Source organism: Saccostrea cucullata, unplaced genomic scaffold, assembly GCF_032062105.1.
Source record: "Saccostrea cucullata isolate Sc308-1 unplaced genomic scaffold, CSIRO_AGI_Scuc_v1 ctg10640, whole genome shotgun sequence".
Classification (NCBI taxonomy): domain Eukaryota; kingdom Metazoa; phylum Mollusca; class Bivalvia; order Ostreida; family Ostreidae; genus Saccostrea; species Saccostrea cuccullata.
The window spans coordinates 1-22,333 of record NW_026924121.1 but is presented as its reverse complement, the minus strand read 5'-3'; the positions used below and the strand labels follow the sequence as shown (position 1 = coordinate 22,333).

General features: G+C 31.1%; 1 protein-coding gene across 1 annotated transcript; it reads left to right on the top strand.

Moving 5' to 3' along the window:
* Positions 1–3,419: 3,419 nt before the first annotated feature.
* Positions 3,420–15,344, top strand: LOC134265783 (uncharacterized). Its single transcript, XM_062747994.1, has 9 exons — positions 3,420–3,474; positions 3,632–3,650; positions 4,191–4,208; positions 4,349–4,632; positions 13,084–13,101; positions 13,275–13,613; positions 13,882–14,070; positions 14,578–14,656; positions 14,765–15,344. The coding sequence occupies exons 1-9, from the start codon at positions 3,420–3,422 to the stop codon at positions 15,267–15,269; spliced, it is 1,506 nt and encodes a 501-aa protein (XP_062603978.1). The 3' UTR covers positions 15,270–15,344.
* Positions 15,345–22,333: the final 6,989 nt, after the last annotated feature.

Here is a 22,333-nt window from a genome sequence, read left to right as displayed (position 1 = left end):
ATGATTACAAGGCATTCCGAACGTTCGTTTTCCCATACAAAACTTCTTAACAAATTGAGAATCTCAAACTTTGTAACACCTTTCTGTCATACATGTACTAGTCTCTTGAATTTAGTGCATTGTTCCCTCAAACGAACTAGCCCAGCATAAAAAATCATAGCTACATTGTAAGGGAATATTTTTCTTCTTTTGAACCTAAAATAATTAACCATCTTTTCTTTATTTCATGAATCATTGACATTTGATCTTATTTGGTACGTTTCTCGTAACAGGTAGCAAATATAATTTTACACCTAGGTACAGATTGTCCATGCATGCAAAGTTTCCACCGGTAAGTAAGTCAACAAATGTGACTGGAACTTAATGACTAAATCGGTTTATCTGTCTAAAAAGTTTAAAAATTGAATGAGAGCACTCAAGTGCATAACATTATTGCTCCCTAGACATTGAAGTAATTATAAAAAAAAGTGTAAAGGAGTAAAACAAAAAAAAAAGATTTGCTTGTATATGTTGAAGTTGTAATAAATTAGATTTTACTTCAAATCAGTTGGTTTTGACCTTATGAAAAATCTTCAGAGATAAACGTATCATCTTGTTTTGTTTTGTTAGGTTCTTGTTTTTTATGGTTATTTTTTGGTCGTTGTCGTCGGTATTGTACTCTTTTCTCATTCTCATCTTTTTCTTGAGAACCACTGGGCCAATTTCAACCAAACTTGGCAAAAGATTTTTTTTTTGGTAAACAGAATTCAAGTATGTTCAAATGAAGGGTCAACGCCTCTTCCAACGGTACATATTAACTAAGTAACAGTGAAAATTTTCAGGCGTATTTTAAACTCTGCCTTTCAAGAATTACGTAGCTAGAATATATCTGACATAATGTTGATATAAGTTTTCTCAAATAATGAACCCTATAGAAAGGTTCTATATAAAATTCTTCTTCTCAAGAAAAATCATTATTAATGATATTTATGTAAAAGCATATCATCTATTACTGCATATTTTAAGTTTGTTCGAATAATAACCCCAGACTGTATAAATATGCCTTAATGGGGCAACCGATGTATTACATATAAATAGAAATATGCAGAAAAAATCTTCAGTATAGCAATGATTGGTAGTGTAGGTTGTGTAGATTCAACTCTGTTTTAAAATTGACTCCTAAGGTTGAGGCCGTATTTGTAAATCGAGGTATAACATAGAAATGTATACAGATTTGAAAAGAGAAAGCATCTTTTAAGAACAGGAAAGCCATTACTAATATTAGAAGCATCCTCGTATGATATGGATTCGGGTTTATTCAAATCATGACACCTGGTTTAGGTTGGAGACACAGTGGGCGATCAATTTCTTTTAAACACTGACCGACAGAATCAAACCTTGTTTTTAAAAAAAATTAAGGATGGATTCTTGTCAGCATTTTACGTCGTCAATGGGTCTCCATAGATTTTGCAAGTCGTAAAATGCAAATAAGATATTTAATCAATCTGAATGAAAAATGATTGATTAATTTATCAGTTTATGTATTTTTGAATCTATTTCTATTAAAAAATATAAGTTGTTCGTAATTTTTTATTTGATTTGCGACAATTGCCATCAAATGCGCAGTTCCGTAGCGAATGTCAACATGTCCAGGTCGTTTCCCGTAGAAAACCCCGACAGGATTGTTTTGTAAAATCTACAAGCTGTGATCATTATTGAAGCATTGTAGAAGCCCAGGGATGATTGAACCAATTCTAAGTCACCGATTTCTTTATGCCCGGGACATCCGATCAACCAAAAGAAACTTGAAGGTCACAAACATGCAAGATTGCAGACCCACGTTGCCTCGATCGCCTGATGTCATGTCGTGTCACTGTGCATTGAGATTGTACATGTAAGTAAGTTATGTATGTCTGACAATTTAATTTATAATTTTGAAATTGAATTACATAGTTTTTATTGATAAATGGGAATTCGAAAGGATATTATAGATCGATGTATTTCGTATGGCTTGCTTGTTCCCGCGATCGACAGTTCAACATTTGAGGATTGAAATTTATCATTTCCGTTTGTTCGTCAGTTTTATGAATACTATTTATTCACAAAAATAGCATTTTTTTTATATGATTACAACAAGTTTAATAATACTAACTAGCCTTATTTGTTAAAGACACATCAATCATCAAGTTGCTAGAAAAGTAAGGTGTTCCGCTGGGGTACAAATCAAAGTGAAAAAAATAGGGATATTGCATGTGGAAATATCAGTAACATTGAAACAAACAGTTGTCTTATTTATGGAGCAAAATGAAACACAATGGTTCAGAAATTATTTATATTATTGTATTTTTTCTGTATTTTTGGGTTTAAAATGTTTTTTATAGTACAAAATTTATAATATAAGACATTATACTCTGTTATACAATGTGGTATATAAAATAAAATATATATATTAAAAAAACTTCAATCATTTTTTTTTTATAAATCAATAAATGAAATACAGATAAGATTGATTGTTTAATGTTAAAATTAATTTTTGTTAAATAAAAAACAATAGTCTAAGAACTGTTAATGTTTTATTTTTAGGAGGAAACAACCCTACAGTTCTTAATTTACCCAGGAGTACACTACCTGTAGTTGAAAAAAGACTGAAGGCCAGACTTGGGCAGGATGATTGAACAAAAAATGCTTGCAGATGGACTATTGAGGTACATAATTATAAGAAATATGAACACAACTGTATATAACTAATAGGGATGTCAACGAATATTCGAGTACTCAACTATCGTTCGATCATACCGACTATCGACTAAAATTTCTTTAGTCGGTTATTCGTTAAAAATGTGTTTCATCAAAGTAATTTTGAATTCTGCAGTGTAACATCAAACATGATGTTACATAAGCTGAATAAGTCAAACAAATATATATGTATACACAGTCTTTAAGTGAAACTTTCCTAAAGTAAGTTCTCCGCAAAAAATGACCAAAAAAAAAACCGGATTGGGAAAGAAAATTAAACATGTTTGTTAATGATTGTCTAACTCTTACTGTTTTAAATGGAGAAGGCAATTGTTTCCTCATTACAGAGAAAGTGTTTAATGGATCAGTTATATTCAGTTAACTAATGAGATAAATCCTTTCTCGCCTTTATTTCAACTCAGTCATTGAAGAAATGAATATAAAACGATAGCATCACACGTGCACAAAACCATCAAATTGATTACAAAATATGTCGGCATTTTGACACAGAGAGATGTTTTCACTTCGTTCATGATTTTGTTCATATGTTTTAAGTAGTAGAGCGGATATGATTAAATACGTGGATTTAAATTTATGCATTCTTTCTTCACGGACAAGCATTGACATGCATAACTGTTCTATACCTCTTTGTATTATCTCTTACCTTGTAAATGTTTACCTTCCTGTTCAGAAAAGTTATCAAAATGAAGTGGTTGGCTGTTGTTGCTTCGTTTATATTTTCGTATTCAACAACTGAAGGTAAGAGAAAGCATTCTCCTGTCACTAAAACACAAATGTACATTATCTTGTCTCTTTAATAACTACGCAAAGTACGGCTCACATTAACTTATCTTTTGTAATGAAATAACAAAGAATTGTATACACAAATATTAAATTGGCTTTTACCTCATTTAAGAGGATATAATTAAAAAAAGGTACGTTTGTTGGGATGTACATGAGTTAAAATTTTACTTCTTTTGAACCATCACGCTAAAAAAGTCAATATTATTATTGTGGAAACATTCTCAGGTTGTGTAGATTCAAGCTTGTTAAAATAATGATCCCTGGGGGGAGGATCACAACGACGATTTAAAGTTTTACATAATTATATATTCTAAAAAAAACCTTTAAAATATGTTTTTGCCAAAGAAAAAAAAAAGAATTTTTTTTTTCTGAGTTGATTGATTTTTATAAAATTTTAAAGCTCTCAAAGTGTTAAATTATCAAAGTGCATTGCCGCTGCCCTGTCATGTCAAAGCTTGCCTATTGTAAGCTGAGAAATTTTTCTACAACAGCCAAGGAATTTGATTGAACAATAAATCGGGGATTGGCGTGCGAAAATTCAAACTTATATTCAAGTCTATAAGTACATGTAGTAAAAATCTCTTTCAGAATTTTTCGTAAAATTTATTGAAGTTATAAAAATATTTTTGGTGCATTTAATTCAGCATTAAAGAATTTATTTTCATTTTTAGGACTGTGTCCACAGAACGGTAATGGTTTTTCAAATCTTATCTTAACATTATTTGGACTTTTTAAAAACTCAAATGAATTAAATTTAAGCCTAGGTTATTCTAATATGGCATATTTTTATACAAAAATCCTTTAATAAGAATAATATCCAGTGCTACAGTGTGCAAAACGGCGTAAAAATTTCATGTTTAATCGTTTTAGCTTCAAATACTTCAATATCGAATTGCAATGGTTCGGAGACGAATGGATCCCTGATTTACATAGACTTTCACAAGATCAGACCTCCATGTACTTGTACCGTAATTCCGTCCTTTGAAGGCGATATCCAGGTTACGTCAGAGAAAACTGAAGAACCCTGTAGTACAGTGGTAAGAATAGAAGCCTCTGGAAGATATTATTATTTCCCGTGCAATCATCAAATGACATCTACACAGATTATCAGCAGTATTTTTCAAAAGTTAAAATTTACCCTGTTTATTATGCATTCTACAGTCGGGAACAGTCCTACCACTGTCTAGGGTTTCAACAAAATATCGATGGTAAAATAAATATATTTTCCTAAAATTTCTTTTATCATTTGAATTTTCTTTTTGTTGCATTAATAATTTATGAATTACAATGATATTAATGTTTTTAATGTAAAATGCAATATATTTCTTGGATGTCAAACTATTAATGCGGTAACCGCACATGGTTACAATTAAAATGTGTCGCGTGATTTCTGAAAAAATTCTTATTTTGAGATATTCATAATAATAATTTTCTTTCAAGTACTTCTAATCTTATAAAAAAATTGTGTCCTTACTATGGCAAGGGAGAGAAAAGGAAATATCAGAGTTTTTTGTGGAGATACACCTCAAAGTACGACTAGCCGCACAACAGAAACGGGGACAAACGATTTTTCATCAAATCAACAACCGAGTTTTACCACTGTAACAGACTTTGGATTTCACTCATTGAATGCTACAGACGAAATTTACCTGGTTACATCTTTTTCAAAATGTAAGTTTATTATATTTTAACTTCCCTGCAGTGAAAGTTCTAGTCAGCTTTACTGATTATATTTTATCCTGTAAATTCGTCTGTGTGGCTGTTTGTTTTGTTTGTAAATGTACGTTTGACTTCTTCTCCAAACCCTTGACCAATTTTAATCAAATTAAGAAAAGTTTTGTTGAGGGAAATTAAAGTATGTTTCAAATGAAGAGTCATTTACATTCAAAAGCAATTCATTGCAAATTATTTGAAAATCGGTGGCATAATTAAAAAAATACACGTCACAAGCTGTCGCAATTTATATCAAAACCTGAAATTACACGATATTTCAACCTTTCTTTCGTTTTGTCTCAACTAAATATACCTTTTACGTGGAAAAAAATCGGATTCAGACAAAAAATGATTAAATCTCTTCATAGGAATAAACATATTCATGTTTAGTTATATACTTAATTGTAGATGTGTATAGCTTTACATCAAATTGTAGATTCAAATTCTTACTTCAGGGTTAGGATGAGTCCACAGAAATTATTGGATAAATTTTACCGTTTGAATATTGAGGAAAAAATATTTAAATCTCTCCTTTGAAGGACAACAAAACCTTGATTACTTTTAATATAAAGAATTAATATCAGACAGTTATGATTCAAATTTAGCTCTATTCAATTTATGGTCAATATGGATTGGGTAAATCCACAATAGTCAAGAGAGAAAATAAACAGGGAATTAGATAGTTAGTAATATCTTAATTTTGTCTAAAAAAATGAATTAGAACTATTATTAGTCATATTAAAATGAGAGTGTTTTGATATTGCGTACAGTGTAGAATTAACCTAGTTTTTCCCCGCCCTCATCCTTCTTTTTGCATAGCCTTTTAAATCTTAACTTTAAGCAACGTATTTACCTGCTCAATGCAAAATCATCCAGACGTTTTTATTAACATTTACGTACATTAAAAACATGTTGCAAAAGATATTAACATTAAGGTAGTTCTACACTCGGCGCTAAATGGGCTAAATCTTGAATTATGAAAATGAATTGAAGTCTAATGTCAATTAACTTTAATAGAGTAGAAACCTGTTAGTAAACCATATATGTTCATTTTTTGCATGAATTATAATTATTTGCACTCTGTTAGGCTAACGTATCAAAATGAAATATGAGAAAATGTGCTTCACAGGTCAATCTCGGTCATTTTAGAAAAAAATTATGGACTCAAACTTCAAAAATGTGTATTCCTTTTACTAAATAACATTTAAGAAAAAGAATAAGCTAAAAAAAAATTATATGTTGACGCATTTACTTTTCATGGTGTAAACTCTACAATAAAGGGACCCCCCATAATTTCATTCTTCCAAAAGTAATATATTGCCACATTTTCCTGTAGTTCTCATAAAGTGTGAGTGTATACTTGTATTAACAAGGTTGTACATATTTAAAACAATGATAATACACACCCAATACCTATTGTCCCAAAATTTATCTTATAATACTCTGAAACATTAAAACACCACTTGTCTGTAAATTGGAGACAATGAAAATGGGCGTGATTGTCTGAATCTCATAAACTGGATGCTTTTATTACAGAAAGTAAGTAAGTATGCTGCAAGTGAATCAACTTTTTTCATATAATAATTATTATTCTTGCCTTCAAATAATTTTGCATTGTGATTGTTGGATAAGCCGGTTGAATGGGGGGGGGGGGGGGGGGTATGCGTCTTATGAAATAATTATCATTCAAGAGTGAATTTTGTAGTTTTTGATGGATAATAATTAATTAAATTAAATTTGTCTAAGTCAAATCGTAGTCATTACTCTTCTTGCGAATTATCACTATTAGCTTTAATTTGGCCACCAACAATAGTCGCCCCGATTTACATGTACTGATGACAGCATGTTTGTAGTCCGTGTTATCAGCGCTACATAAAACATACACATTCACAGAAATGTTGTTTAATTGCCTAATTTTTTCTGTCAACCGAAAGTTGGTCCAAGTCTTCTCTTTTTGATTAATTTATCCTTAAACTGTAGAATCACTGTGTTCGTTCGTTTGTTGACACTTCGAGCAAAATCGTTACCGGATATTTAAAACGCTGTGTAAAAGTCAAACCAATATAGTTAAAAAATCACATCTCGAAAAAAATAAGTGTGGTTCCGGTTTAACTATTCGTAAATGACGTAGTGCGAGTGTAGGCCAATTTTAATTCAGTGCCTTAAGTTAGATAGAAAACGTCTCACTTTCTGTTCAAAAGATTACTAAATAAGAAAAAAAAATGACAAAATAAACAGCAAAAACACAGTACTTATTTAAAGCTTTAAATTTAAAATAAATGTTGTTTCAAATTGGAATATATTGTCTAAAGTTCAAACTTAAGATATTTTAGTTGGAATATCCACATGTGTACTGCTTGGGATCTTTGCTGTTCTAAGTCTTGTGCTGGCATTGAGGATTTGATGTTTTTCTCTTGTAATTACATGTATATGTACATGTAAATTGAAAATTAAAAAAAAAATGACTATACATTTTAACAGATTTGTTTTGTAGTTTACAGTTTATATTTTCAGAAAGCGAAACCAATTGCAAGGAATATATATATGCAATCAACGGTGGAATTTCATACAGATCATGGTTAGTGATCATATATATGATCAACCTTTACCAGATAACCAATTTTTTCAAGAAGTTTCTCAGTTAGCAGAACAAGGGGACTTTGTTGAAAGACAGGCATATGATTCTACAAGACCTGTACAGAAAAAAATGACAGACTTTTTTCATGTGGCTGAAATCCCTATTTTTTATAAACAGTTCCTTACCAAGCCTAAAAAAAGATACATAAGCAATTAAGGTGGAGCAGTTTAAAATGGTCAAGTAAGAAAAGCAACAGATTAATGTCAAAAATTTGAAAAATCCTGTTCGAAGAAAGAATCAAGATGGTCTCGCATATATTGATGTAGATCATTCCAATATTTCGCATGCCAAAGAGCAATCCAAAGGCAAAGAAAAACGGTCACCGAAAACAACATATGCCGAATTGAAAATTTAAATGAAAATTTATTATTGAAACAATATTCACTATAATATTTCTACAATTTTAATTTGTGTCGGGATATTCCATTTTACATAATTATTTTTTACATCACATTTGATCAATCAAAATTAATTTCATAGCATATGAATTCACATCTTGGTTATGTCTTACTATTTTTGTGTTTATTTTTGTATTTTTTTCTTCTGGGGCACTTGTAATTGAGTCTTACAGTACATGCACTTTTTATTAATAGATTCAAAATGATTTACCATGCGGACTGACTCAGTATAGAGTGATCGGAGGGTCATGGATTCGACCACCGGCTGCTATGTTCTTTAGTTGATTAAAAAGTTAGCAATTGTTCCTTAGCCAAGTGGAAGGCTTTGTGAAGTTTAAGTTGCGAATCCTTCGTATGAAACATTTAAAATCGATGCCCCGAGCCACAGCAGACGTTTACACAATCTAAGATATCTTAATGCTCAATGACCTTGAGTACCGAGTAAAGGTATAAATTTAAGCCTTTTTCCTGTACATTCATATGATGAGGTCTCTATAGGAATAAATAATTCTAGATATATGAATTGTTAATGAGATAGGACATAAAGCGACAGACAAAGCAGCAATACACAGAGCATTGTCATAAAAGAACAAATAAAAATACTTTAGATGTCATTCAAATAAGATCGATTGTTTCAAGGAAGTTTCATTTTCAATTTAATTTACATTATTTTAATATATCGGTGGTTTTTTCTTTTTAATTTTTTTTTTTTTTTTTTTTTTTTTTTAATATAATATTGTACTTTATATACTTTGTTGTAATTAATTTTTCCAGGGACTTTCTTTGAACACTATTTCTTCCATAGATATTTTTTCCTTCTAAATACATTTTGCACCAGAATATTGTCTTTTGTTCACATATCATGCAATATTTCGACTGGACAAGGTCATATGATATATATATATATTATTATATATATATATATATATATATATATATATATAACATATATATTTTATATATATTTTTTTCTGTTTGGGGACAATTTAGGCAGACGCTCTAATCACTGCACTATGCAGGCGACTAAATGGTATTGAATATGTAATGTAAAAATAAAATTAAAATCAAAAAGTATGAAAAGGCTATTACATTGGAAAGTAATATCAAAATTTACTATTTTCTTGTATTGTTCATATTACTATCTTATATTATGCATCCCCGTTTACTGGACAAGGTAAAAAAGAGAGATACATACATGTAGCTACAATTTATATTTAACACAAATAGAAAAAGAAACTGCTGAATAAAAGCACCATGGACAAATAAAAAGATACTTATTCCATGGCACAATATGCGAAACACTGTAAATTATGCCCGGGAATAGCTGCTGATGAGTGTTCATTAAGTCTACTTACTTAAATTAAGTATGTTATTATACCATCGTCTTCCACCTTCCTCAAATAATTTATTTTCTCCATGAATGAGTCTACTCTGCTCTGTTTTTTGCAAATATCAAAACCAAGTGTTTGTTGTAAATGAGTAAATTAAGTATGTTATTAAAGTAAAATTACTGGACTAGTACGTTCGATCTCAATATTTATCTAAATGCATCTATGTTCTTTATGCATGTGGTTTTATTTAATGTAAACATTGTATATTTCTGTGTTTGTTTTTTTAATAAGGGTCATATTTGCTTTGAATTCCTTTACCATTCGATAATGTATCATTTGCTGTAAAATTATATCTTTGAATCAGACATTTGGTTTACGCAAGTACCTTTTCTAGTATAATTCACAATACAGGGAACTAATTTTGTGACATACAGTCAGCATTAGCAAAATAATTATCAGCATGCAGCAAATACATTTATAAAAATCAGCTTTAAAAAAAATTGCAGAAACAGCATCAGCATGCAAGGGAAAAAATTCATAAAAAGGGAAGCAAAGCTCTACTTAATGCACTAGCTGTACATGTACCTGCATTGACCTTCTACCATCAGAATATCAATGAGGTTTTATTAATTATATATATATATATAAATATATATATATATATATATATATATATATATATATATATATATATATATATATATTTTATATATATATATATATATATATATATATATATATATATTATATATAGTATAAGCAAACAATAAAATAAGACAACTTTCTGCTGTAAACAGCAATGATGAATTTCAATGAACTACTTCCGCAAGCATTACAATACGACAAAATAATTAGAAAACTAGCATTAAACAAAGATCTATTAGCATCCAAAGACAGCCTTCGAATACAAATGCAAAGGTAGCATTCAAATCAGCATCGATGCTGTGACAAATTAAAATAAGTTCCATGCACGGTACATATTACGAGTACTAGTAATTTTAAGCAATATACCTCTTATTCTAGTTACACTCAGTTTTCAAATCAATAAAATCAACAAAGTAGCAGTAAAGCGTTTTTCTTATCTTGTGCACATACAAGGAAGTAGATTTACATGTACCAGGTTGAAATAAAACCATGAGCTGTGTGTACCTTTTTTATATTAGTACATAACCATTACAACGATATCATTCATATTAATGTAATTCTGCTTCATCATAAAGAAATTGTTTATTGGATCCGTTATATTATATTCAGTTAAATAACGAGATCTTTTTTCGCCTTTATTTCCTTTAAATCAATGAAGAATTTTGATATAAAAAGATTTCTCCACTCGTTTACAAAACTCTAAATTACAAAATTATAGGCATTTTGGTACTGTGGGATATTTTCTTTTCGTTCAAGTCTTTGTTTGCATGTTTTAAAGAGTAAGAATGGACATGAATAAATATGTGGATTTAAATTTATGCATTCTTTCTTAACAGGCAAGCAATGACATGTCTGTTCTTTTAATCTTCGTATTACCTCATACCTTGTAAACTCCTTATAAACCTTATCCTTATAAACCTTATATCCTTATCCTTATAAACCTTATCCTTATAAACCTTATATCTTATTATTAGTAATTAATAGAAAATTGTAATAAAACATTAATTGCTTTGTTGCTCTTTATGAGATGTTTTTATTGTATGTTTCCATGAAAAAAAATGATTCACTGTACAGTAGTAACCTCACTTTATCCCCAGGAAAACTTTCTTAAAAACATATAAAAACATCAATTAAAAACATATTAGAATTCAGCGGCGTTATTAAAATGAAGTGCCTGGCTGTTGTTGCTTCGTTTATATTTTCGTATTCAAGAACTGAAGGTAAGAGGAAGCCCTTACCTGTCACAAGAACAAAAAGTACATTTTCTTGTCTCTATAATAACTACACAATGAAGAATATGGAAATAACGAACAGTATTCAATATCAAAGTCCATAAAACAATACAAAATAGGAGCAGAGCAAGCACGGACCTCCAAAACATCAGAGGTGGGATTAGGTGCTTAGGAGGAGTGAGCATTCCCTGCTGACCGGTCACATTTGCCTTGTGGTCCTTGTAATGATCAGGAAATAATGGAAAAACCCGTCGTTAGTTCAGTGTATAAATGATGGACTAACAATTAGTATGAAAGACGCCAGTCAGCATTTGATTAAAGGATAAATTGTATAAAGGTCATTGTATCGACCACAAAACTTACGAAATGATCTATTTAAACGAGACTGCTGATATACTTGTTTCACCAACTTGCTTGTTAATTATTTTCCACGTTTTAGAAATTTTTCATACGTAGAGCATGCTCTTGCGCATCAAATCAACTGAAATACTACACAAACAATGGTCTAAATTACCAGATCTTTGGTGATGAAATAACATATAGCATTGTATACACAAATATTGGCTTTGCCTCATTTGAGGGAGATACAAGTAATTAGAAAATAGAGCATTTTTGTTGGCATGTATTGAAATTCATTTTCTTTAGAACCACCAGGATAAAAACATGAAACTTATACGAAACTTTCTTAGCATACTGTATAGTTCAATTTGTTAAAAAAAATGATGACCCCCAACTTAGGATGGGCACAAAAATGGGGATCAATGTTATACATAGGAATAAGTAGAAAAAAATAATAAAGATCTTTTTCTCAAGAATACTAAAGTCCTGTTTAGTCATATTGCTATCAAAGCATTCTCAGAAGCGTTAGGTTGTAGGATCGAATAATGACACCTTACTGTAGGGTGGAGCCTCCAAGGAGGATCAAAGATTTACATGGGAGATGCCTGGAAATATATAGAGAAACATCTTCTCAACAAAGCCTTGTTAAGAAATATTCATATGAAAGCCTTCTCAAGCTGTATAAACTCAAGTTTGCCTAAAATTTACCTGGGGATAAGGTGAGGTTACTACTGTACAGTGAATCATTTTTTTCACAGAGACATACAATAAAACCATCTCCTAAAGAGCATCAAAGCAATTAATGTTTACGCAATTCTATTGTTATGGAAACATTCCCAGGTTGTGTAGATTCGAATTTGTTCAAATTATGACCCCTAGAGGATCAAAGGATCAAAGTTTTACCAAACTATACATTGTGAAAAAATTTTAGAATTGTTTTTCCCAAGAAAATCAAAGATTTTTTTTATGTGTGAATTGATTTTGTTAAAATTCTAGTGCACCCTAAGAGTGTATTTATTTCATTTGCATTGCCACAGTACCCTTTTATGTCAAAACTTAGAAATTTAGCTAAAACCAGCTGTGGCATTTGATGAGAAAATGTAGATGGAATCGGACGCTTGGCTAGCGAAAATCAAAATTTATAATCAAATTTATATGTACATGTTCTAAAAATCTTTTGATTTTACATAAGATTATTGGAAATTGTTAAATATACATTTTTTCTATATTTTACTCAGCATTAAAGAATTATATAATTATCTTTTTAGGACTGTGTCCACTAAACGGTAAGTGTTTTTTTTTTATCCTATCTTAACATAGTTTCACTTTTTTAAAACTCTGAAATGAACGAAAGCTTCGCTAATTTTGATAAGGCATATTTTTCTGATACATGTTCAAAATCATTTTTTTAAATGTCAAGTCTACATTGTGCAAAATGACGTAAAAATTCATGTTTTAGCTGCAAATATATCATTATCGAATTGTAAGGACTCGGAGAAGAATGGATCCCTGCTCTACATAGACTTTCACAAGATCAGACCTCCATGTGCTTGTATCGTAATTCCGTCCTTTGAAGGTGACATTCAGGTTACATCAGAGAAAACTGAAGAGCCCTGTAGTACACTGATCAGAATAGAAGCCTCTGGAAGCTTTTATCCTTTCCCATGCTTTCCTCTAACGACGACTACACAAATTACTAGCAGTATGTTTCAAACTGTTAAAGTTAATCCTCATTATTATGCGTTCTACAGTCGAGAACAGTCTTACCACTGCCTGGGGTTTCAACAAAATAAAGATGGTGAAATACACTTTATTTTTCCTAAATTATTTTTATCATTTACGGTTTCCATGTGTTGCATTAATTATGAAAATATTAATGTTTCTAAAATAAAATGCAACACTTATCTTGCTTATCGAAGTATTAGTGCGGAAAAAACGCACATGGTTACAATTTTAATATGTCACGTGAGGTCTGAAAAAATTTTTATTCTAATTTATCTATAAAAACGATTTTCTTCGAAGTACATAAAAATTGAAACTAATGATTGTGTCCTCATAATGACAAGGGGGAGAAAGGGGGAATATCAGAGTTTTCTGTGGAGATACATCCCAAAGTACGACTAGCCGCTTGACAGAAAAGAGGAGTACGGATTTTTCATCATATCAACTATCGAATATAACCACTGTAACAAACTTTGGGTTTCACTCAGTAAATGCTACAGACGAAGTTCAGCCTGGTACATCTTTTTTGAAATGTAAGTCATTTTTTTTTTATCTTAGCTCTTTTTAGCCGAGAGTTCAACTCGACTTTTTCTGACTATTTTTTTTTCTTAACGGTGTTCGTCTGTCTGGCTGTATGTCTGTTGACTTCTGGTACGTTTGACTAAATCTCCAAACCCAGTCAGGACTGTGAGATTTTTGTGACAAATAAAGATTCAAATTAGTTCGAATTTCCCCCCCCCCCCACCCTCATGCTTGTGTTTGCATAGCTTTCGGAATCCTTCTTGGAGATTATCAAAAGAATTATTAATCATTATTTTTAAGTCAAATCAGTAAACTGAGTATTACCTGAACAGTATCTGTTAAGTCAATGTCTAAGTTGAGTAGAGTCTGTTAAATTTTCTGTCAGTTAAATTACAAATATCCGTGTTAGAAAAAAAGGTACTAAGAAAAATGAACAAACTTACATATTAATGTATCTTTAAAAAAATATCAATTTTGTTTCTCTATAAATATGCATGTATTTTCTATTTTTACTTTAGATATTATAGTTGGAATATCCACATGTGTAGGGCTGGGATTCTTTGCTCTTGTTATTCTTTTGCTGGCATGTAGGATTCGGTATGTTTCTTTTGTTGTATTAAATTTCCATTTTATTTGAAATTAAAAAAAAAAAAAAAGATGATCTCCTTGGAGATTTCTTTTTTTTAAAACACTTATGCTTTTTAGGAAGCGAAAACAACAAAGGAGAAATACGCCATCAACAGGGGAATGTCATACAGATCATGAAAGTTATAATGTATTCGACAAACCTTTACCAGATAACCCTCTATACAATTCCAGCGAATTGCCAAGCGAAGTCGGATATTCTACAATACCTGATCACCAAGAAGGTTCTCAGTTGTCAACGCAAGGGGACGATGTCGAAAGACAGGTAGTTTATACAAGACCAACACAGACAGAAATAACAGATAGGCATGTGGCTGAAATTCCTATCTATACAGTTCCTACAAAGCCCAAAAAGAAAACAATAAGCGACACAGCCGGAGCAGTCTATGCTCAAGTAAGCAAACCGCATGTAAATGTTAAAAACAGTCCTGTTCGAAAGAGGATTCAAGAAGATGGTCTTGAGTATATTGATGTAGATCATTCCAATATTTTGCACGCCAAAGAGCAACTCAAAGACAAAGAAAAACTTTCGGCGATAACAACGTATGCCGAATTCAAAATTTAAATGTATATTCATCAATGACACAATATAAACAATATTTCTTTTATTATAGAAAATAATTTGCGTTGGGATGTTCCATTTAAAATCAAGATTTACATCACATTTGATAAACTAATTTTATCGCATATGAACTCACATCTTAAAGGTGTTGTGTTTTCTTTTAAAATTCATTTTATCATTATTTTCCTTTGGGGTATTTGTAATTGAATCTAATAAAACATTCTAATGCAATTGTTTTGTAAAACACTCTTTGATTGGCTAATGCACTGATGTTTGAAGCAGTAAAACGAGCATTAACGAGCGTGAAAGCTTTTTCATTGTGACGTCATAATAGAGCGACGCAAAAATACAATGCTCCGTGACGTATTTCATGTAACAAAAGTCAACAAAATAAGATATAAACAACAAACAAAATGCATGGATTGCATTAGAATGGGAATAACTAAACTTCTAATTTGGTATTTGCGACCGTTAATGCTGATTTAACCACGTCGCAAACATTCGTTTTACCGGCTCCACTTACACGTTGCCGGTAAAACTTAGTTTGCGAATGTTAAATCAGCATTAACGGTCGCAAATGCCAAATTAGAAGATAGTTATTCCCTAATTTACCGGTACATCACATTTGAGAAACTAATTTCATAGCATATGAATTTACATTTTATACTTTTTGTGTGTTTTTTAAAAATTCATTATATCATTATTTCCTTCTGGGGTACTTGTAATTGAATCTAATAGAACATGTACTTTCAATTAATAGTTAAAAAATGATTAACTATGCGGACTGACTCAATATAAAGTCATCAATTCAATTCAATACTTTATTCTCTTAAACTGCACTACAGAATAGGGAAAATACAAACTTAAAATGTGTACAATACAGCATGCGTGAGGAAAATAGAAAAATAAAACAAAAGAAAAAAATGACTTTGTCATAAACCAAGCAACCAACTCTCTCGGTAAAAAATCAAATATAGTTTATTTAGTTGACCTTTGATCGTTTTATTTAGATAATTGTTCAGACTCAAAACATTCTGATTTGTAAATATACATTTACCTCGAAGGGTAACTCTCTTATTAATTGTATTGATGAATTTACAAAGGTTATGGATATCGGATACTTTTTACATGAAAATAAATTGGAAAACTTAAAAGCACTTGGTTACACATGTATATATGTTGATGGTATTTAGATATTCTACTAAAATTACATTTGTACGAGCTGGACACGACATAATATAGTGGTATTCGTCTCCAGTACAGAGTCTTTGATTTGAAGGTATATTGCTTCATAGGCCTGTTTCTTTTGGTAAATTATGATTACTAGTTCTAATCGGAAAGTCAGGACTTCGAACGCCGGCCACTATATGCCTTAGTCGATTAAACAGGCAGTAACTGTACCTTTGCTAAGTGGAAGGCTTTGTCAAGTAAATGTTGCAATTCTTTCGTATGAAACATTAAAAATCGATGCCCTATGTTACAGCAGACGTTCACACAATAAAGATACCTTAATGCTCAATAATCTTGAGCACTAGTAAAGGTATAAATTTAAGCCTTTCCCCTGTATATGTATACGATGAAGTCTCTTTAGGAATTAAATAATTCTAGACATATGAATTGTATATGAGATATGACTTTTAACAACAGACAAAAAGCAATATACAAAACATTGTCATTAACGACGACGGACCTAATTCATTTCTACAATAGAAAATTTACTCAAATTTTAATATGAGGTAAAGTGTCTCTTTGTGAGTTAAAATCGATGAAAAAAATATATGGTCATCGATATAGATTTTTAATAGGGAGCGTTTCAAAAGTAGGCAACGAAAATCGATGATTACTATATGAAGTAATGGGAAAATGCGAGTTTGTGGTATAAAAGTGATGATTAAAAAAATTCTGCAATAGAATTTTTATTCATATTAAGATACAATGTTAACAAGATAATTTAGTAGCAAATAATGCCAAAAAATAAATAGGTCATAGGCCTAGATTTTTTAAGGTAGTGTGTCAAACTCTGGTGAATGGCATATTTTGGGGGGAAATTTTCATTGAAAATACCTTGGCAAAATAAATTGTGTCGTTTTATTTCCTTATTCTTCAATTTATTTTTACACTAAATAAATATAATATTTTAAAGTTGTTTAAAACTCTAGGGATGGTGATAAAGTAGGATTTATGTGAAATATATGCGTATAATACTCTAGGGATTGTCTCAAAGTACGATTTTTGTGACCCACGTCCCATGGGAATCAATATCTTAAAGCCTGATTATTTCAAAAGTTAATATTTTCTTATCATACCTGTAATTAACTGAAATACTTGTACCTGATACAGTGTTTGTCAATTAGAAATAAGCATAGATAGTAAAAAGTTTAAGTATAAGGGACTGTTTCAAGATAGGTGTTTTTGATTTTTCGTTATATGCGTGCTTTACTGTATATGATCAAATAGTCAAATACTGATGCATTTTTCACGAAAATAGTGCAGAAAAACAAAATAAACGCTCATGGGCGACATTGCTCACCTTAGCACACTTTAACCTTGGCCACAACTTTTGAACAGTAAGGGATAAGGCTTTCATACTTCATATACCTAATCCTTGTGAGAAGACCTTTCAATGGATACCAAGAACTTTGACCTTTTGACCTTTGAGATTGACCTACTTTAAAAAAGCAAACCTTGACCATAACTTTAAAAGAGTTAGGGCTAGTGTTTTCATACTTTACATATTTGATCCTTATGACATGACCTTTCATTTGATACCAAGAACTTTAACCCTTTGAGTTTGACCTACTTTTTAAAAAATTGAACGTTGGCCATAACTTCTGTACGGTTAGAACTAGAGCTGTCATATTCTACATAAGTAATCTATGTGGCAAGACCTTTCATTTGATACTAATTACATTGACCTTTTGACCTTGAACTTGGAGATTTTTGTACTTATTAAAAAACAAGCATTGGCTAACTTTCAAATTTCAAAATTGTTTACCAGTGAGAACACCCTACTCTTGGTACCAATTAATTAAATTTGCATTTAAGAAAAGCTTAATCTTTGCTATGTTGGCCGTACGGGGGCATCAGTGTTTCACAAACACATCTTGTTTCTTGGTTTTTCTAGGTAAAACTTTGATCCCTTATTGTACCCCACCTTACCCCCCCCCCCCCCCCCCCGAGCTGAAATATCTATCAATTTGTAATTTTGGAATGTTTTCAAAATATTTGACAATAATGCACCTGTGTTATTTTACTCTGAGTTTAGGCTACTATACTTGTAAAAGTATAAGAATTTCACACACAGGTAAAATACTTTATTAATAAAGTATTTCACATTTCAGGACAAAATGATGACAGGTATAACAGATTTAACTATGGAGTATCAAACAGTATCATTCGGTATCAAATACATGTATTGATGAAATTTAATATACAAAAATATTTTACTTTTATATGTTTGTTTATAATGATTTCACTCAATCATTTTAAATAGCTACATGTATTAGCTGTTACCTTAAAGCTTATATACACACTTTTATTTTTTTAACTAGTTTTTTTTTATGAGATATAACATATATACATGTGGGGTAAAACTAACTAGAGTTCCTAATTATTTCATCACATCTGTATATCTAAAAAATGATGTACATGCTGTTTACATGTAGAACAACACTATAAACTTGCAATGTTGTTACATATGAAAAGTTTGTAAAATTTTTCCAGTGGGTAATCATATATTCTGGTGCTGTAAAGTTGGAGGTCTTTTGGTTCTGTAAAGTTGTAGGTCTTTTGGTTGAGAGAGTAAAGGTTGGAACAGCAGATATTGGCACACTAAAAAACCCTCACTCCTCATTGCTCCCAAGTGTCATTCACTGCATCTTGTGACTTCTCATCAGGGTTAAATAATCTTGTAACATGTGGTAAGCTACAACAATCAATCTATGCCTGCAAGGTGCATTTTTGGAATTACTGGAAATTCAAGAAAAATTCCTGATGATGATGGGTGCTCCAATAGATGCAGCAATTTGAACTATCTGCATATTGTTGTTTCTACCTGAAATACACAAAAAAAAACTATGTGATATTCAGATAAATAAATAACATTCAATCAATCAATATCAAGTGTACACATTTTTTTGCATTTTGTTAGCAAAGGTAAAATAAAAAAAAACCACTATGCGCCCAGACACAACAAAGATTTGAAAAGCTATTTTTAGCTTAAGGGTCACAGTCAAGGTCAAACTAAGGGTCATTTACCTTGGTGTCTTTTGAAAACTTAATTAGTGGAGTATGCATACCAAATATGAAGTCTCTATCTGTTAAAAGTTATGGCTAAGGTTAAAGTTGACAACAGACAGACAAACAGATAAACAGACAGGACAAAAACAATATACGCCTCTGATCTATCGATTGGGGCGCATAAAAAAATATATGAATAAACTGAAAGAATCAAAACTAGAACTGTCCAATAGGGACAAATACCCCCCGCTGGGTTTTTCAGAGAAGGTGCCAATTCAAAAATACTTTATGGATTTAGAGGTGTTCACTATTTACTTACAACAATTTGCAGTAAAATATAAGTGCTCATTATGTTTCTTAATGAGTGAAACAAAAGTGCAACCAAATGAAACATCAATACTAATTAATACATTGTAATTCAATCGTAACATTTTTTTATTTCTGCATTAAAAAAATTTATTGCAATTATGTGTCATGACACTCTGCAAACTAATTGTTGAAAAAAAATCATTATACAAAATCAAATTAATCTTGATATATCAAATTCATTTTGAAAATAAAAAACTGGTCATCCAGTAATGAATTGCTTTGACAGACAATAAATTACAATTAAGAGAATAAGAGTAGAGAGATCTTTAATTCTTGTGCCTTATTCCCTGGAGATTTGATAACACACACACGCTTGATAAGAGATATGCCTTAACAACCTCCAACATCAAACTCATTAATTTATCTTTAACTGGATGCTTGTCCAGTCATTATTCCCAAGAGACAAATGAATATCTTCTGTGTAATGTAAAAACTGTTTTTAACACTTGATGATGTTTCCTTTTTTTTAGTTTTAATGAGTTGTTGTAAGCTGTACTACCCAGTAGTTCACATTTTTGTACAGATATTCTAGATTCTATCTCTCATACCTTATAAATGAGCCCAAAATGAACAAGTCAATTTAAATAAAAAGTAAAACCTGTAAAATGCAGAAAAATAAACAAATAAAGTTGAAAATTCCAGGTGCATACCTTCATATGGTGAATAATAAGTGTGCAAATTTTCAGATCAATCCTTGCAATAGTTTGTGAGAAACAGTCTGCACAAGACCACAAAATAAAAATAAAAAAAAAACACCTGTAAAATTCAAAACAATCATCCAATCAAGATGAAAATAGCAGGTGCACACCTTCATATGGTGAATAATATGTGTATAAATTTTCAGGCAAATCCTTCCAATAGTTTTTGAGAAATCGTCCGGACAAAATCTCGTCTACAGACAGACAGACAGACATACAGACGGACAGACAGACAGACGGACAGACGGACATGGTGATTCCAATATACCCCCCTAAACTTCGTTTGCGGGGGGTTTAATAAAAATTATTATTATTTTTCTTTATTGTTCCAATTCTCTGATTGGCTCAAACTGGATCACATAATCAAGTTTAAAAAGTGTTACAGACTGGATATTTCTATTTTAAAAATTTATAAACCTGCTGTTTCTAAAATTGGAAACGTTCTCCAGTGAAGAAACAATAGTGCTGACGTCACAATATTCTTTATAGACTGGATGTTTCTAAAAACAGATACTGCAGCTGGTTTTCATTACTGTGACGTCATAATGCAATGACATAACAATGCCTAGTAGGAGAAGGTACAATGTACTGATTGTTATAAAGAAGGATTTTAAGACATTTCTTATTAACTAATAAAAAAATAATAAAACAATTGTAGCCTTTTAATTCGGTACAATCCCTCGATATATAGACCTTAGAGAAAGCATATCGACCTTGCACTTCGCGCTCGGTCGATATGCTTTCTCTAAGGTCTATATATCGAGGGATTGACCTCATCAAAAGGCTATAATTGTACAAGGGGTGTTAGAAAAGTTCGCGGACAAGTTCTATTGTGAGCGCGCTATTTCCACGAAACCGGTCAAACTTTTCAGATAAAATCTTTACCTTTTTTTCCAATAAATATACAAGAATTTGGTACTCTCCGATGATTATTGAAAAAAATACAGCTTTTTTATTTTGATAAAACTTGCTTCACGGAGCATGCTACATTTTTGCACGTTTACATCACAAAGACTCTTTATTAAAATTAAAAATTGCACAATTGTACGGCAAAGAGTTTTATGATATTTTACCTACCGCTGAAGTATTCATGAAACGTCACTGGGAGAAATTTTGAACTATACTGGAGGGTATATGACTGTTTTATAGCCGTTTCTTACTGATCAACGCTTAAAAACACAGCCAAAAATCGGAACGTCATTGAGCGTCATGGAGCACTGCACTACGTAAAAATTATGTATGCAGACTGGAAAATGTCTAAAAAGAGATTAAAATGTTCAAGATGCTGCCGGGAATTTCCAACACCTACAAAAGACAAGTTTTCAAATGGTTGTAGCTTCATAAGAATGGAAGGATTAACATTTTGAATGAATAACTCCATCGATACTTCAATACCCCCGTATCGCATGGACGTTGCGTTGCGCCTATATGGTTAAATTGCATAGTTTTCATACCTGATCGATTAATTGCATATACTTTTTTAAAAATCTCAATAATATCCGAATCAGTACAAAAGACATTATATAGAAGAAAAGTAACATGTCTTGAAATAGATGTTCAATTTTAAAGTAGAAAAAAAGATAAGAAAAATCTGAAGAAATGAAAGATTTATAGAACTGCGACAAAGCTTAACCGGTTGAAATCTGGTTGTCACGTCACCTTACGTGAATCCGTGATTGCTCCGTGAATCCCATGTACCCCATAGTAAAAATAGGTGTAAAATTTCAATATTTTATTATATGGACCTGATTTTTTACATAC